Source organism: Macrobrachium nipponense, chromosome 40 (genome assembly GCF_015104395.2).
Source record: "Macrobrachium nipponense isolate FS-2020 chromosome 40, ASM1510439v2, whole genome shotgun sequence".
Lineage (NCBI taxonomy): Eukaryota > Metazoa > Arthropoda > Malacostraca > Decapoda > Palaemonidae > Macrobrachium > Macrobrachium nipponense.
This window is the reverse complement of record NC_061101.1, coordinates 51,023,843-51,042,312: the sequence shown is the minus strand read 5'-3', so window position 1 is coordinate 51,042,312 and position 18,470 is coordinate 51,023,843. Positions and strand designations below refer to the sequence as shown.

The 18,470-nt window shown below is 38.1% G+C and overlaps 2 protein-coding genes across 2 annotated transcripts; both read right to left on the bottom strand.

The window, feature by feature from the left end:
* Positions 1–3,298: 3,298 nt before the first annotated feature.
* On the bottom strand, positions 3,299–7,875 carry LOC135212158 (serine-rich adhesin for platelets-like). The gene is made up of 9 exons (XM_064245580.1): positions 7,573–7,875; positions 6,808–7,458; positions 6,427–6,648; positions 5,988–6,311; positions 5,539–5,820; positions 4,826–5,407; positions 4,441–4,665; positions 3,835–4,305; positions 3,299–3,687 (listed from the first exon to the last, which is right to left on the bottom strand). The coding sequence occupies exons 1-9, from the start codon at positions 7,843–7,845 to the stop codon at positions 3,454–3,456; spliced, it is 3,264 nt and encodes a 1,087-aa protein (XP_064101650.1). The 5' UTR covers positions 7,846–7,875; the 3' UTR covers positions 3,299–3,453.
* Positions 7,876–16,684: 8,809 nt separating this feature from the next.
* On the bottom strand, positions 16,685–18,451 carry LOC135212243 (uncharacterized). The gene is made up of 4 exons (XM_064245685.1): positions 18,144–18,451; positions 17,796–18,017; positions 17,067–17,513; positions 16,685–16,951 (listed from the first exon to the last, which is right to left on the bottom strand). Exons 1-4 carry the CDS (start codon positions 18,201–18,203, stop codon positions 16,685–16,687), a joined length of 996 nt encoding a protein of 331 aa, XP_064101755.1. The 5' UTR covers positions 18,204–18,451.
* Positions 18,452–18,470: the final 19 nt, after the last annotated feature.

The following is an 18,470-nucleotide window of genomic DNA, read 5'->3' as shown; positions in this document are numbered from 1 at the left end:
AACCTAATGAGATCATTTTCAAGAAGATTCTATCGTTAGTTTTTGGAATATGGCGTCCCACCTTTTTTCAGGGAAAAGTCCCGGTACTCTGTTACAGTTCTAGAAAATATGCTTCCAGGGAATGATGATTTCCATGGAGTAACGTGTGTAGTGGTGGCCTGTGGATGTTACAGGACCTGCTGATAAGAGAACGGCTTCCAGCTTCATGTAATTCACTTGTCGGCAGGTTTTATGGTGCAACATCAAGATATTGCTTTGCGGCTACTATAGTTACTAAACTACCAAACGGCAATGGCTTTACTTTGCCAGAGAATACTAAACGAATAAAATCTCCACTAATGGCAGCAGATTACGAGACTGGGATGGGAAGGAATATATAATTCAGGCCAAAGGCTAAGCTCTGGGTTCTATGGTGATATTCTGCGACTAAATGGAAATTGTGAGTAGGGAGGTTTGAAAGGTGTAACAAACGGATAACCTCAAAGCAGCCGCACTATGAATCAATTGTTAGGAGAAGGTGGATAGTAAGAGATATTATCAATGCAGGCACAGTTAAAGGAATGAAAAGGGTTACAGCTAAGAGCCGAAGGGACGCTGCAAAGAAGCTTGAGTAATGCCTACAGTGCACCTACACTGACGGCAATACACTAGTCCCCCCTTCGGGACTAAAGGGTCTTGGAGGTCACCTCCTGTCACCAAGAGATGAAATAGATTCAGTTCTTCGTGCCTATACAGAAAAGAGAGATAGAGAGAGAGAGAGAAAGAGAGAGAAAGAAAAGGAACCATATGACATCTTTTCTCTTAATGGAAATGAACAAAAGAGCAAAAGGGTTCTAGAGTAAACGAGTAGGTGTTACAGGAGAGTCGAGCTCCATCAACTTAAAGCCAGTGTATTAAACACAATGTTAATACTGGGAATATTATAACCTGTTTTCTCAGAAAATACTTATAAAAGTAAAAGGACTTTATCCATAACTGAAGAATCCTTTGAAATGCAAGAGTAACGAAGGTACTCCATCGATGTCTCGGAAAATACCAACACCACCGCCACCTCATGAAAAGTAGAGAGAAAACAATCATAAAAATAAGTTAAAAAAAAAGGAAAATAAAAAATTCGGCGCAACCAAGTTTTCAGTACTACGTATAATCAAGGCCACCTGAGGCTCATGAAACTCTCAGCCGGCCGTGATAGCTTGTGTTGTTCCGTCAGATGCACGATTACGGCTAACTTTAACTTTTAATCGAATAAAAACTACTGAGGCTAGAGGGCTGCAATTTGGTATGTATAATGATTGGAGGATGGGAGATCAACATAACAATTTGCAGCCCTCTAGCCTCAGTAGTTTTTAAGATCTGAGGGCGGACAGAATATGTACGGACGGACAGAATAACCCTTCACAATAATTTTCTTTTACAGATAACTAACAATAGGAAGAGAAATACAAAAGCTTAGTTTTAAAAGTAAAGATTAATGACTGAACTTACAGTTGCCCTGAGAATAGATTAGATGCCTATTTGTTAGAAGTGTGGAGAGGGAGAAAAACCAGAAAGTATATATGTGTGTGTGTGTGTGTGTGTGTGTGGTCATGCAACCCTCTAAATGGTTTTGTCAACTTAAGAATAAAGTAGGACAGAGTGAGAAATAACATAATGCAATGAGTGAGAATGTATTGATAAATGAATTGTGGAAATGACTCGGACATAGTAAGTTGCCCTTCCATTCTTCCGAGTCAATTTGGGAGTTCAGACGAAACCTTCTTTGGGAATATTATGCAATTATTAGGAATTATGCGTATTTATGCATACACTTACATATGCGTACTTGATGAGTTGGCTTGTCCAGACCTTCTTAAATGACTTTTAAGGACATTTACTTTAGATGAATCGAAATGAAGAAGACTAGTGTCGTGAAATGGAATGGAACGTAGAATTTAGGCTAATGGCCAAGCACTGGGACCTACGAGGTCATTTAGCGCTGAAAGGGAAATGGAAAGTAAGGAGGTTTGAAAGGTATGGAAGGAGGAAATCTTCGCAGCTGCATTAAGAAACCATAGTTGCCGAGGTTGGAAAGTCAGATGGAAAAAAGCGAACATGAACGGATGTACAGTAAATGAATGAAAGAAATTGCAGCTAGGGGCCGAAGGGACGTTGTGAAGAACCTTAAGTAATGCCTACAGTACACCATGTGAGGTGAACTGACTTCACTACCCCATACGGGGTCCTAGTTTCTTGAGTGAGAAATTCCGAGGTAACAAGAACAAACTTTGGAAGAAATTCCATATCGGGGTTACTCTGTCTTGTGACTTTTAAGATAATAGATTGTTGCCCTCCACACATATGAGTAATATGCTACAAAAAAAGAAAAAAAAAGCTTCCAGGATCCATTGCAGAAATAAATGAGCCTTTGTTCTTGATACAGTTTGTGTTCTCAGCGAGACTTTGAAATGAAAGATTCTATCTTTACTTTGGCCACAGCACAGGCTCTCTGTTCGACGGGAAAAATGACAGTTTCCTCTTCAGTAATGACAAATTTGGCCATTCTCTAAAAAAAATAACAAGCGACATCTTGCCTAAAAGAAAGAAAACATCATCTATAAATGTATGATCTCCTTTCCGTCCGTTTGAAAGAATATACATAACACTGCGTGCTACACGCGCTGAACTACCTACCCTGCCCCCACCTGGGACTGACAAACAGATTTGTAGGAGGGTGGTGGATGTCTCCCCTACCCTCCCATTCCCATACCTACCCCGACCCAACTATGGGCGGACAAACTAGTTTGCAAGGGGTGGGTGGCTGTTATCCGGGGGGGAAGACAAACAAGATCCACTCGGATATTACGATTACAGATCGATATGCAACGTGTGAGATATTTATCTCTAGACACAATTTCATATACGCCAATCGTTGAAAACAATCCAAAGCTTTGGTTCCGAACACTACAAAACCTGATCTGCAATTCCATTGCTAAACTGCACCTCAATGCATCTCATGATGTCCGGTTTCCCAGAAAACTGGACGAAATTATCAATGTTGCTGAAGCTTTCATTTGGTAAAACACAACTATTAATTATCAATTGCTTCCTCAAGGTCCTGCCATCTCTTATGTATTTTGAAGTTGCTAAAATATTTCTTTTATTTCCTCTCTATAGAATTATCTGCAAAACCCTCAGTTTTTTCTTGGTGATTTTTGAAAAATGGCAAAATGAAAATTCAGTAAATGAAGTAGTTCCTGTATAAACTGTAATTTATGAGAAGGTCGTCTATACGTAAGAAGGAATTCTTAAAATAAGACAATATTTATTGAGCATAAAAATACAAATATCCAAAATATGTATGATTTTCAAGCCGTCAAATTGAGTAAGAGATTTGTTAAAACTTGTTATACAAGAAGATATTTTCTATTAAAATAAAAGTTTTGAACTTTGTCTATTTACTCTTTACCTTCTTATCTATGGAATGTCTCTCTTTGAGAAGACTATGTAAAGAACTCCATCTGAAGATAGAGCTGAAGTCGCTTCATTAACGTCAACGTTTGGTGGAAGAGAAAAGGATCTCTTGCAGGTCTGAAGGGAATGTGAGGATCCTCCTTTCGTCTCCAGCTGACACTCGATGACAAGTTCCGTCCCTTCCAACACATAAACCACCGTTGATCCTTCATTGAGGCTCTCTGCGTCCAACAGTACCTGTTGTGAAAGATCACAAATAATTAATCATTCAACTCTTACTCAAGTCTAATGTTCCAAGTTTCGTTATACTATTGCTTACACAAGCTTTGATCTTGAGCTTGTAGTATTAGGACTGAGGAGTTCATTTCAAAAAACAATTCTTACCTTGTAGCCGTACTGGTCTTCTTCAAGATGGAACGCCTGATTTTGCCAAGTAGGATTCTGCTTTCGCAGACATTTATATGTCTTGATGTCGCTCGAATGTCTGCAGGTTTCTTCTTCAGAGGACTGCATGAGGACCTTCTTTATGGCCTCTTGCAAAAGTCGTTGAGCCTCAGTAAAGAAAGAATCGTGGAAGAAATGTCCTCTCTTGATGAACGGGAGCATCGTGACGTTGATGATGTTGTGTTCTTGGATGTCAGAGGAATCAGAATGGATCTTGAATCTTGAGAAAGTCTTACTGGTGAACTCTTTGGAATCACCGACACCAACAATATCAGATTTGGCCTCTGAAGAGATACAGTCTCTGTTCTGGAGGAAATGTGTTGTATAAGCTAGATTTTCCTCTACATTAAGACAGTTTTGTGTTTCACCTGCATCCTCTCTTCGTTCCAGTTTATGACAACTGGAGTGTTTCTGGAAAAAGGAGAAAACTAAGTTGATGGAGTTGTACTTATAGTAAGAAACTAAAGGTATATTTTTCATAGAATTAATAGCATCTGTGAGTAACAAATAAATATCATATTATACAAGAATTCCTTCAGTTTTTACCTGTTTAGAGAATTTGGCTGCAAGAATTCCGTCAGAAGAAATTCCACAAAGTCCTGATCCTGAGTCAATACCACTTGGTAAAACGAATCTCGTAGAAAAGGTTTTCATCAATTCCAGCTCACAGTCACTTGCTACACAAGAATATTCAACTGACAATTCCTTTTCTTCTATGACTGAAACCTTGACCCTTTCTTTCTCCGAATAGCAGCTGACATCTAAGATGATCTGAAAGATAACATCAATTACTAATCTTTTGGAAACTTCCTTCAACACTTGGAGTGGTAACAAATGTCCACCGTACATGGTATCATCTTTATCAGTACACTAGAAAAGGTACAATGTCTCTTCATGAAAAATATACAATCCATGAACAATTAAGACTTACCGTATAATAATCTTCGTCCTCGATGAAAGTAGCCACTTTGTTCTGATCAAGATGATCTATGCAGTACAGTTTCTTGGTGCTTGTCAGTTCATCGCTAACAGAAGACAGACCTCCTGAATTGGGCCAGGTTTCTCCCCCTTCCACCAGGAGGTGAAGACGAACACTTTCAAAGAAAGCATCTTCGGCAAAGAGTCCCTTTTCCTGAAGTTTTAAGGTGACGTAGTTTTCAGGGCAAAAGTATCCCTTCACGGCCTTCTCAGCTACACATGAGAGTTCCTCCAACTCTTTTTGATACTCGAGGTCGCCAACTGATTCATCTGAATCCTTTCTTAGAAGCATTCTACCGTTTGCTCTGCTACTTGAAACCTTATTCTCTTCATAGTCCTTGGCAGACCTGTGCTCTTCTTCTTCTTCTTGAGATGATGAAAGATGATTATGTTTGAAGGAGGTGATATTAATGTTTTCTTGCATCTCCCTTACTTCATCTCCACCTATGGAATTGGAGAATTCGTCTTCTCTTCTTTCCATCATCAGAGTTCCCTCATTTGCAGAAGTTTCTTCATTTGAAGTTGTGGCCTTTTCCTGTAACATCAGAATAGTTTCCAGATGAAATATTATTCATATGATAAATGTCTAACAATGGAGAAGCAACATTTGTTTACATCGCAGATGCTCATGAAAATATCAGTAAAGAATGAAAGCAAATTTCTTACCTCTTCTGAGATCCTCAGAGAAGAGTCAGAAACGAAGCAAGATGCCCTCTCCGTGTTAAAGGTACCGGAGAAACCTTCTTTGGTGAAGTCCTCCATCTCATTATGTGAATCTAAACTTGGAACATTACCCGAATTATCAAGACCTCTTTGTAATGTCTGATTTAGTTCACACGATGTTTTCAATATATGGCCTTTCCCTTTTTCGTTGGACCCTTGGACGCTGAATGTACCATCACATCTCTCATCAAACTTGAGCCCAACATCCAAGGTATCAGATGTATCCTGCAGAACATCAACGAATACGATTTGAGCCTCTTCATCAATAGCAATAAATAAGACTACAATGCCTTCAAAAATAATTCTCAAGAACTTAATGTAACATCTTTTTGCTGGGACAATTCTGGTTACTGGTTTATGAAGCTAAATAAAGATTGATGAACTATACCTACCTCTATTGTCTCTTGCTTAGTATTATTGTTGGTTGAATGCCCAATAGTGAGAGAGTCGTTGACGTCCCCTGAGAAACCAGTTACTTCAGCTGACAAATTACGCTCAGCAGATCTCTTGGTCTGTGAAGAAGTGTCCACACCACATGAAGCTCTATGTCCACCCATCACAGACTTCATGAAGTCCTTGCAGTCCGTATCGCTGGTATTAATAGTTTCTACACTGGTAGACGGCATCATTTCTCCATAATCAGAACATTCATCGCCACTGATACAGATTTGCTTTGTATCGTCAGTACTTATCCTTTCAGCAGAAGCAGAAGTAACCTGTGAGATATAAAATTAAAAAAATCATTATAAGAATTTGAACATATGTGTATACTTTTGTATTGCATTCTAGGAATGAGAGAAATACATAGCTGAAATCCATAATTTCACTAACCTTGGAGAAAGCAATTACTAGGACGCCATCCTCAGAGGTCGCACAGTGTCCAGATTCCACATCAATCCCAACAGGCAAATCCAGCCGTTCAGAAAAGGTTTTGACATCATCCTGCTCTGCTCCATTGGTCACTGCAGAGCCTTTGATGAGCACTGCATTATTGCCTACTACCTCAAGTTGCAACTCTTTCACATTCGCAGATTCACTGACATCAATGATGATCTGCAAGTACAGAGACAGACGTTAAAACTGACAACTGAGTAACTATTCAGTTTTCATATAATTTTGATTGATTACTTTAATTATAAAGTCAGTATTTTCTTTTGTGATAATATCGAAGATCATAAAGGAATAACTGGTATTATCTTAGCTAATGCTTACCATGAACTGATCTCCATCATCGATGGAAGTGACTGTCTGGTTATCATTCCTGTAATCCAGAAGACACAGATTCTCTTCGTCGCTGAAATCTTCAGCAATGGAAGACACATTTCTTTCCCTGGATAAAAGTTTCCTTTCCTTCGCCTGCAGTTTATGACGAATATTTTGGAAGAAAATGTCTTCATCGAAGAGTCCCTTTTCTTGGACATTGAGAAGGATGCAGCTACCCGTGGAGGAGGTTTCCTCGTTGGTTTCTTCAATTACAGGTGAGGCTGACACTAAATTATTTGCGTCCAAGTTCTGGTCAGAGAATGAGGACGAGTTCACTGAAGTATCAGCCTCCTTTTCGGACTCTAATGCTTCGCAACTTCCTGCCTTATGTTGTTGATACTCCAAAAAAGAGCTGTCCTTGGACTGTTCTGTGTAAGTACTGCTTTCGTGACATTCACTCGAATTTTCCTTTCCTATGAAGGTTTCTTTATATAAGGAAATGTCATTTGCTGTGTGTTCTCCTTGAATTTCTACTGATGGTGCAACAGTTACACTTACGAGGGCATCTGTCTCATTGTATTCACTTGAAATCGACTCTCTTAATTCTGACGGACATTTTGGAGTTTTTGATAGTTGTTCTTCAACGCTACATGGCTGTTCCTGCAAGGAGAGTGTTTTTATGATTAACATCGACGGCATACAAGAAGCAAGGTTTGCATTTCATTAAATTTTGATTAGTTTGCTAACGCTAAAGTATAAAAAGCAATATATTACCTTATTGGATTCCACAGAAGACATAGAGGTACAAGAGTCCAAAAGGTTTGTTGACACTTGATCTGAAGTAGAAGAAAAACTTTCTTCAATAAACGTATCCTCTTCATTGGAATGTGAAGAAGAATCAGGTTCATTGAGATGTTCTGCACTGACAACTGTAGCCAGACTGGAAGCGGATGATTCGGTGGTCAAATTCCGCTTTCTAATTTCAAAGGAATCATCTTTTGCTGAAGTGAGAAATCCTGCCATGCCATTATCCTCTTCAGTTTTCATTTCGTTCAAATTTCCCTGTAGGACAATCAAAAGATAATTGAACATTCCTGTAATATATCATGAATCAAATATATAAATATATAAATATATATATATATATATATATATATATATATATATATATATATATATATATATATATATATATATATATATATATATATATATACACACACACACATATATACAATATATGTATATCTATATATATATGTATGTATATATATAATATATATACATATATATATATGTATATATATATGCATGTATATATATACATATATATATATGTTATGTGTGTATTATATTTATATATATATATATATATATATATATATTATATATTATATATATTATATATATATATATATATATAGCAACATTTATTCAGTAACCATACTGATGGACAGTAGAGATTAAAGTACTGGGGAAATAGGCAAGGGGAAACTTTAGTTCACTAGTCAACTTATCAAAAGGAAAACTTGCATTGATAAAAATGTCCTGTATTTTGGCTAAATGTCTGAAGTACCTTTTTCACGACAGTAATCATTAGAAACCCATCAGAAGATAAGGATGCTGATGTGGCCACATTGGATGTTTCCTCTGGAAGAGCAAAACGTTTGAATATCTCTGAGACTTGACAGTCACTCTCATGTTGTAGTGGCTGTTCCACGACCTGGATTTCGTTTCTGTTCCGCAGGAACACAGCAATTCCAGTTCTTCTCAAGGTGGAGACATCAACGACGATCTGTGGGTATAGTTTTGTTAGATTAACGATAAAAGGTACCGATTCTTTTCCTTTTCATCTGAAGTTCATCACTGATTAATTAAGAAAATAGCATAGAAAAGCCACTGTAGTTCAAGAAAATTAGACCTTAACATTTATTTGTAAATATATTGGTACCTTATAATGAGTATCATCTTGATTAGTGAAAGACGTTCATTTGTGATTTAGTGCATTTTGTTCCAGCATCTGCCTGTGAAACTTAGTAAAATCATCATCTTGAGTTAGTGAAAGAGGTTCATTGTGATTTATAGCATTTTGTTCCTGCAACTGCCTGTAGAAACTTAGTAAATCCCCATCTGAAGGCACTGCTTTGTATTCAGACAAGGTTTCACGAAGTGCAGATGTCATGGCTTCCCTCATGGAGACAAAGTGTAGATCCTCAAGAAAACTGCCCTTTTCACTGACTTCCAGTAGGACAGAACTTTCTGAAGCAGACGATTTTGTATGCATTTCATCAGAGTCAAGACTTTGCTTTCCTTCCATTACAGAATTTTCAGAATCATCTTCTGAATTATGTACATCCCATGCAGTCTTCTTTTCAACGACCTGCTGTATCTTCTCACAGCAAACTTCTTTGAATGGATTGAGAAGGCCATCAGATGTCTTATGCCGTAACGTTCTTCTGTGATCATACGCCGTTCTGTCACTTGAAATCGACTTTCTTAATTCTGACGGACTTTTTAGAGCTTCTGATTTGTGTTCTTCAACGCTACATGGCTGTTCCTGCAAGGAGGGATTGTTTTTATGATTAACATCAATGGCATACAAGAGGCAAGGTTTACATTTAAACAACTTTTGTTCAGTTTATTACCACAAAAGTATAAAAAGCAATGTATTACCTTATCGAATTCCACAGAAGACATAGAGGTACAAGCGTCCAAAACGTTTGTTGACACTTGATCTGAAGTAGAAGAAAAACTCTCTTCAATCAAAGTATCCTCTTCCTTGGAATGTGAAGAAGAATCAGGTATGATTTTGGTGGTCAAATTCTGCTTTCTAATTTCAAAGGAATCATCTCTTGCTGAAGTGAGAGATCCTGCCATGCCATTATCCTCTTCAGTGGTCAATTCGTTCAAATTTCGCTGTAGGATAATCAAAAGATAATTGAACATTCCTGTAATATATCATGAATCTACTGGAATATATATATAAGCAACATCTATTCATCTATTCAGTAACCATACTGATGGACAGTAGAGATTAAAGTACTGGGGAAATAGGCAAGGGGAAACTTTAGTTCACTAGTCAACTTATCAAAACAAATAACTCGTATTAATAGAAAATGTTTCCTGTATTTGGACACTTTTTGGCTAAATGTTTGAAGTACCTTTTTCACAACAGTAATCATCAGAAACCCGTCAGAAGATAATGATGCTGATGTGGCCACATTGCACATTTCCTCTGGAAGAGCAAAACGTTTGAATATCTCTGAGACTTGATAGTCACTCTCGTGGTGTAGTGATTCTCCCACGACCTGGATTTCGTTTCTGTTCCGCAGGAACACATCAATTCCAGTTCTTCTCAAGGTGGAGACATCAACGACGATCTGTGGGTATAATTGTTGTTAAAGATGAAAGGTACCGATTCTACTTTTCATCTGAAGTTCACTGATTAAGAAATTAGCATAGAAAAAGCCACAGTAGTTCAAGAATATTAGACCTTAACAAGTATTTGTAAATATATTTGTACCTTATAATGAGTATCATCATCTTGAGTTACTGAAAGAGGTTCACTGTGATTTATTGCATTTTGTTTCTGCAACTGCCTGTAGAAACGTAGTAAATCTTCATCTGAAGGCACTTCATTGTATTCAGACAAGGTTTCACGAAGCGCAGATATCATGACTTCCCTCATGGAGACAAAGTGTAGATCCTCAAGAAAACTGCCCTTTTCACTGACTTCCAGTAGGACAGAACTTTGTGAAGCAGACGATTTTGTATGCATTTCATCAGAGTCAAGACTTTGCTTTCCTTCCTTATGAGAATTAGGAGAACCGTCTTCTGAATACTGTATATCCCACGCAGTCTTCATTTCATTGACCCGCTGTATCTTCTCACAGCAAACTTCTTTGCAGGGACTGAGAAGGCCTTCAGATATCTTATGCTGCAACGTTCTTCTGTGATCATATGTTGTTCTGCCACTTGTCTCTGTATCAGCCCCAGCAACCATGACAATTTGATCAACATCTTTCTTGTGATCATTTACAGTAATCCCATTTTCCAGTAGCAGTTCTTCATTGCTGGTAACTGGGAGCGACTCTGTAGCTGCCAAGCCCTGTGAAAAACACCAGTACAAATTGCATGAGAAGTTCATTCATTTGTTCATCAAATAGGAAGGACAGGAATATCACCTAAAAATGTTATTTGCTGAAGGTCAAATATTTTGTTGCGAAAGTTTTGGTTTTGATTCTTGGAAAAGAAGTAATCAATATAAAATGAATAAGAGAGACAAAACCGTAATACCTGTTTCTGAGTTTGCCTTCGTTGAACTTTTGATCCCTCAGCCTCAGTTGAAAGGGTAGCTTCAGAACTGGCTGACATGTGATGATTACTTTGCCTCTGCACAGAGGATAACTGCTCGCTGCTGCTTGAGCACTCTCCTGGTTCCTTAGAGTAGGCCATCTCCTGTCTTCTCTCTGCTATGTCGTCTGATTCAATCATGATGATGGGAATGATCACTTCCTTTGCCTTTCTGCCTTTTTCCAAATGAACATTTGAGATGAAAGCCCCAGGTGCAGAATCAGAAGCACAATTCACATCAAAAGCTCTTGTCTGGAAAATGGAATTGGATCTTTTCATTTCTGAAGTGTAATTCTTGTTCATACAAAGCTGTTGGGATTCTTTCTCCTTCGCCTTTACAAGAGTTGTGCTCCCTTGGGATGGTTCTGCGAAGCTTGGATGAGCGCCAGTTGTGCAATGTCGAGAGTTTCTTGTTTCTGGAAGGATGTTTTCTTGTAAATAGCGTCCACTTCTTTCGCAAGTGATTATCTGAAAGTGCAGAAAGTGATGGTTATTACAAATGCTATAAAATGTTACAACGAAATATAGTATTTGCAGCATGGTCATTATTTATTCATCAGAGAATGACTAACCTTCGTAGGAACAGTGATGATCAGAATTCCATCACAGGAGAAAGTGGCGGAGATGGCCTCCATCTTGGCGTCGTCTGGCAGGGGGAACTGGTAAAGGGTCTTCCTTTGACAATGGCGACAGACATTCATCTCTCCTTCCTCAACCTTTGATCCCTCAACCACCAGACGCCTTTGGCCAGCCACTCTCACTCGGACGTCTTTCAGCCTCATGCCAACAATGTCCATCCTGATCTGGGGAGGAAATAATCATAAGATATGCTGTACAGCACTAGAGGGTGATGTTTACATTTGTGCATTTATGTAAGACTGTTCAGTTAGCAGCTCAAATAAAGTCAAACATCTTACCTCATAATCTCCATTTTCGGAAACAGCAGCATAAATATTCTTCTCTTCAGATTCACTGGAATGTGCACTGACTCTTTCATGGTCGAATTCTGTTCTGGAAATGGCTCCTTTGCCAAACCAGGAATCGTCGACGCCTTCCGTCATATCCCAATCGTCGAGAATCCTCCTGACTCTGTGGTGGAATCGTTCCCGGGCATTTTCGAAGAGAGAGTCGCTGAAGGAAAATCCCTTTGAAGTGACCGAATGAAATCTGTCTTCGCTTTCACTTGGCTCTCTCCTGAAGTCACTGCTTTTCATCACTTTCGAGGAAGACGAAGAGGTCGCTGATGACGTTGAAGCGACGGAGTAGGAGGTCACGTTATGAACTGGTGCCATTTCTTGACGGTATAGATTATGTCTTGTCTGAATATCTGCACTGCACAACAGGCGACAGTCTTGTTCGCAAGATGGGAAAACTTTGAGAGAAATCGGAATGTTGTTTCGTGTGAGTTACTCTTGATACTGGCACCCTTGGGCAGTTTCTTCTTATATATACCCGGTAGAACCCTTGCCCAGTGTGACGTGTTCGGTACATCATTAGGCTATTTTAGCCTGACTCGGAGTGCCTTGCCAAAGAGTAGACTACCGGACATTTCTCAATACTTACTGTTACACAGTAAAAAAGTATAAATAAAGTGATTAGCAAACAATTAGGAATTGTTTCTCCATTTTTGGTAACAAGTATTATCATACTGCGGATTTAATTTTATAGTATATGAATATCATACTTAAGTGATTTTATTATTCTCATTTCTTTCATACCGTGAACAAAATAATACTTTATGCATACTAGCAGAAGTGAAAGAAAAAATAGATTAAATTAAATTAATCTGAACTCCTGCAAGTATAACTTCACTCTCTCGCTACCTGAAACTGAAGATTATTTTTTATTAATTTTTTTGGGTGATCCAAAACAGCTTTAGTGTACCACGGACTGAAAGTTATTCACTTCTACTCTTACAAAGAATACAAAATATACAATTTGAGCAAAGGCCAAGCGCTGGATCTAATGTCACAAGATCTATGTATAATTCTAAGATTTTTATATTCCCTTATTCCTACGTAGTTTTAAATCATGGGGGCCATTAAAAACAGAAAATTATAAACATGATATATAGGGTATATGGGTAGTGTTGATAGACGCAATAACAGTTTAACTTCTCGACATCCTCACGCGTTTCTTCATTATGATTATAAACAGCATGAAATGCAATGGCTGTTAAAACACACTTTGGTGCAGATGGGTCTAGTCAGCTTTGGTAACATGCACTTGAATTGGATTCGTTACGATTTTATAAATGTTCGTTTTAAGAGCCTGATTTTCCTTGGGGGGTTTTTTTTCTAATTTTCCCTTCTTTCACCGGGTGGCAAATGTGAGTTTACTACACAAGTCGACAAAACAACCCTGTTCCATGGACGGTGAATGTTTCCTTACTTATTCCCCATCTGACTAAAAGGCTTGGAGAGATAGATATGCTTTTCCAAATGCCGTGGAGAGGGACGCGGAATGAAGCTTAAGACGTCTAGCCAGGCTATTTACCAAAATAACATATTTACATCATGGTAGAAGGTTTACCATATATATATTTATATAATATATTATATATATTATATATTAATATATTATTATAACTATATATATATTATATATAATATATTGTAGGGCTATTCAAGGTGTTCCTTGGCAACATGTTTTGTCTTTACCTGAATAAGCCGAACCATTTCTTAGACGTTGATGAAATATCTTGGTAACAATAAAGGGTAAAATTTGGATTAACCATGTTCTCTTCAGTACCTACATTCTGCTTGCATAACATATAATTATAATGTATATATATTATTATATATATATATATATATTATTATATATTATATATATATATATATAATAATTAATATATATATAATATAATATACATAACCATAATATATATAATAATATAAATGGAAAACATCGTGATGTGACTTCCAATTCTCCTTAATATACGAAGAAATTTCTATTAAAACATTGATTTCTACCTCTCTTCTTATGCTTCAGTTGTACTATTAGCATTGTTTGTTTGGTATGGGTGTTTTTACGTTGCATGGAACCAGTTGGCCGTTATTTCAGCAACCCTGCGACCAACGGCGCTTCTTTACGTGACTTCCGAACCACGTCGAGAGTTGAACTTATCTATCACCAGAAAATAAACATCTCTTTCCACATCTTTAATAAGGAAGAATGCCCGAGAATCGAACCTCGCGGCCATCCGAACTGGTTGGCATGGTCAAGATACCATACGAGCACGCCACCTTGCAGGCGTGCCTACTATTAATCATTACTGCATAACAATGTATTTTGGATGGAAGACACCTCTCTCTCTCTCTCTCTTTATAATAACAATAACATCGAGAGATTGTGACCGAGTTTGCTGGCGCTAGATATAGTTTGGACGGACCGAAGTAAGAATGTAAGAAAACCGAGCCTTTTTGCTACAGTTCCGTTTATTTTTTCGCCAAAGCTCCCAAAAAGATAATTATACTGTTTAACCCGAATATTTCTCCGTCCTGAAGAAGGCTAAATTCATGTCACTAGATGCATCTCTTGATTTTCCTCTTTAGGTGGTTGTTGATGGGCAGAGTGTTCGTTTGTTCATTTCTTGAGGCCTCAAGAAATAGAAGTAAAATGAGGATTTTACCATTTTATTTTTTATTATTATCCAGGATTTCCTGCTTCATTCTCCAATGCACTTCCATTGTCAAAACCGAAGCAATTTCTTGTTTTGGGGTTCTAATCTCAGGACGTCCTCAGTTTTACATCTGTCGTAACTTTTCCCCCATTCGCATTTATCTTAACCAGCCTTGCGCAATAAATTTCTTCTGGCAATAAACGTTTTTCCTACTTCTATGTGGGTCGATGTTCCTGGACAACTTTTCCTCCATTCTGGCTCGGGTGAAACACATCGTCCTTCCGACAATTTTGTTGTCTTCTCCAGATCTTCTTTAACTACAAACCTATCCACCTTCGCTTCTTCAGTCTTTCTTCCCTCTTTCTCTCTCTCTCTCCCAGCAGGCAATCTCCATCTCGCAATCACGCTCCTCTCTACGTTATGTCTCCTCCCTTCTCACATTTCCATAGCCATTTACCACTGCCAGTCTTCTATCCTGGCCGCCTTTATGATTAAGATCTGCGACTTTGGAAGGCACACTATTCTCCTTTCATTCTTTGATCATTTCCATTTTTGTAACGTTCCACACACATCCAACCTAGGTCTATTTTTCATTGTTCTACCGGCATCCAACATGTCTTGCACTCTCTTTACCGGCCAGTGGTTTTAGCTCCCATATTATTCAAAAAGATTGGTCTCAATTACCCGTCAATATAAATTTTCTTTTGTGACCCTTGAAGTGATCAGACAAGGACACTTTAAGACATCTTTCTTCCATTTTTCCATCCAGCCTTGCCGCTCGATTATGTTAACCAAAATCTAACAAACCACGCTTTTCTCTCTGTCGAAAGCCCTCTGCTTCTTCATGGCAGCATCTCATAAGCTTTCACCATATCTGCCAAACATTTTCGGGCACCTTTGCCTGCAGAAACCGGTTGGACGCACAATATGTAAAGCAGTTTGTTATCCAATAAAATGCATCTTGATATAAAGGACATATCATTGGACAATTGGCGCTCAAAATCCTTTTGGACATACCTTTCAGTAATTGACCTGAATTATAGCTACTACGATTTGCCATCGCAACATCTTAGGTTGTTATTGCACGACCAGCGTTTATTACAGGGAAAGGGGGAGGGGCGGTGGGAGGCGGAGGTAGGGCACAGGAGGAGGGCACTGCGTGGTGCCGGTCGTAAGAAGGAAACAAAAGTTTAGGCGTTACTTCATAACACACTTTAATTTTCAGACCGTAGTTTCTCACGTAGCCTCTCATTACTGCCAAACTTTAATTAAAGAATATTACTTACTTTTGTTTTACATTTGCAATTAATATTGTGGCCTCAATATGAAACTTATGCACAGTTCATTCAACTTTTTTGCTTAAATGACTAACATGAACAGGAACAACAACCATTTAATTAAGTTATTTGGGTTTTCATCTGTTGCTAAAATTAATTCTTTTTTTACACTTCTTGTGTCTACTTTCTGTATGTTCTTTTGGACCTTACTGTTTCATGTTTTTTTAAGGTCTGCAATTTTTTTCCGTTTTCCTTCTCCGTTTATTATTCCTTATCAATTATCTAAAATCTTGTAGTTCTCAAGAAAACAGTTTTTCAAAATCCTTCATCAAAAATTTCTCAACAAAGCTTTCAGTCTTATATCCATGAGAATAACTGCATTTCCTCTGCTTTTGCTTTTGGGGGGAAAGATGAGTAATGTTCCTGAATAATTCAAGACTTTCAAACATCCATTTTGATGTGAATACCTCAAAATCATAACCTAGAAAACGCATCATCTTTTTATTTAGAAAAATACAGGCATAACAAAATATGTAAATTTTAAATAAATACGAAATGAAAACGTGTTTAAGTCTTAACGTGCAATGTATCGAAAGTAAGAAAGGTCCCAGCGTGATACAGAGTTCCTCGTCTATTGCTGATCGTCCATTTGTTTTTTGGGGTTCTTAAAAACGACGTAAAGTATTCCGTCCGAAGACAGAGCAGCCGTTCCTTCGCTGAAGTCCACATTGGAGGGAAGAGAGAAGCATCGCCTGCAGGTCCTGAGTTGAGGGGAGGATTCCTCCTCCTCCTCCCCCTCCTCCTCCTCCTTCAGGTGGCCCTCGATGACAAGGTCCTTCTCTTCGGTCACGTAAACTGTCGTCGATTCTTCAGTTACGTTTTCGACGTCCAGTAATATCTGTTAAGAGGAATGGGAAGATGATTACTGAATATTCAAAATGCTTTTTACGTAAATTTTTTCCATTTAAAAAAACAAAGGACTTTAGATCAAATCTGATCAGACATATTCTTACCTGACAGCTGATGTGGTCGTCTTCAACATGGAAAGCCTGATTTTGCAAAGTAGGGTTCTGCTTGCACAAGCATTTGTAGGTCTTGATGTCACTTGCATGTCTGCATGTCTCTTGATCAGTGCAGTTCTTGATAACCTTTTTTATGGCCTTCTGGAAAAGGTGCTGAACCTCTTGAAAGAAAGAATCCTGGAAGAAATTTCCCTTTCTAGTGATTGGTAGAAGTTTGATGTTGCTGTTGCTCTGCTCTTTCAAGTTATAAACACCTGAGGAAGTTGTGGATCTTCCAAAAGATTCTCGTGTTGATGCTTCACATTTCTCTGCACCTGAGATAAAACCTCCTTTCTGGAGAAAGTTTCCTTTGTTTAGTGGAATTCCATTTAGAGAACACCAACTTTGTGTCGTCGCATCGTTCTTATTCCAGGACATTGTTTCATTGCTTTCCAAATTCTGTAAAAGAAGAGACAATATCCTTGATTAGTGTAACTTTAAGACCTTTACTCATATGTTAACATCCACGTGAATAGCCAGCATTTGACTTGACCTAATAGGTTATGATGCATACTAATAGAAATATAATTCCAGCCTTCATTTTACGTCGTACATAAAATAAAATGAGAGAGAGAGAGAGAGAGAGAGAGAGAGAGAGAGAGAGAGAGAGAGAGAGAGAGAACACAATTCATCATTTTCACAGAGTTTCTATATGTGAAATAACAACGTGATTTCACTTACCATTTTAGAGAATGTGATGAAGAGAATGCCATCAGAAGAAATTCCACAAACACCTGAGTCCAAATCGATGCCACAAGGCAGATTGAATGTCATAGAAAAGTATTCCACATTCTCTGATTCACCCTCATTTAACTGAGGATATTGCATTAATATTTCCTTTCCTTCCACAACCTGAATGTAGAGCTGTGTGTTATTTGTGCAGCGACTGACATCCAAGATGGCCTGAAAAAGAATTTAAATTCTTTGAGTATATATGAAATGTAAGTAAAATATGGCACATTTAACAGCAGACAGTGAAGGAGAATTCTGTATTCTGAAAGGAATGTTATTTTATCGCTAAAGACCTACCATATAATGCTGTCCATCGTCGCTGAAAGTTGCTACTTTATTTTCTTCGGAATGTTTCATGAAAAGAAGATTCTTGAAGTTAGTCTGTTCGTCCCCAACAGAGGAGAGACGTTCAGTTCCATTCACGAAGTAGGAACGAGCCCTTTCAAAGAAAGCATCCTCGTCAAAGAGTCCTTTCTCTTCAACTTTCAGGATAAAGCCATTGCGAGTGATAGAGAACCTGTCGGTATCTTTTCCAAGAGTTTGTAAGCTTGACTTTAATTCTTGAAGCACTGAAAGTGCAGGTGATGTGACCCCTTCCAGTGACGTGTTTTATCCTTTCCAGCT

Excerpts from the sequence above, each read along its gene's own strand:
- LOC135212243 (XM_064245685.1), bottom strand. The coding sequence starts at position 18,203 with ATGAAACATTCCGAAGAAAATAAAGTAGCAACTTTCAGCGACGATGGA. Across the intron at positions 17,514-17,795 it reads TCATCACATTCTCTAAAATG|AATTTGGAAAGCAATGAAAC; the intron begins GTAAGTGAAATC and ends CTTCTTTTACAG. Across the intron at positions 16,952-17,066 it reads ACGACCACATCAGCTGTCAG|ATATTACTGGACGTCGAAAA; the intron begins GTAAGAATATGT and ends TCCTCTTAACAG.
- LOC135212158 (XM_064245580.1), bottom strand. The coding sequence starts at position 7,845 with ATGAAAACTGAAGAGGATAATGGCATGGCAGGATTTCTCACTTCAGCA. Across the intron at positions 5,821-5,987 it reads CTAAGCAAGAGACAATAGAG|GATACATCTGATACCTTGGA; the intron begins GTAGGTATAGTT and ends GATGTTCTGCAG. Across the intron at positions 3,688-3,834 it reads AAGACCAGTACGGCTACAAG|GTACTGTTGGACGCAGAGAG; the intron begins GTAAGAATTGTT and ends CTTTCACAACAG.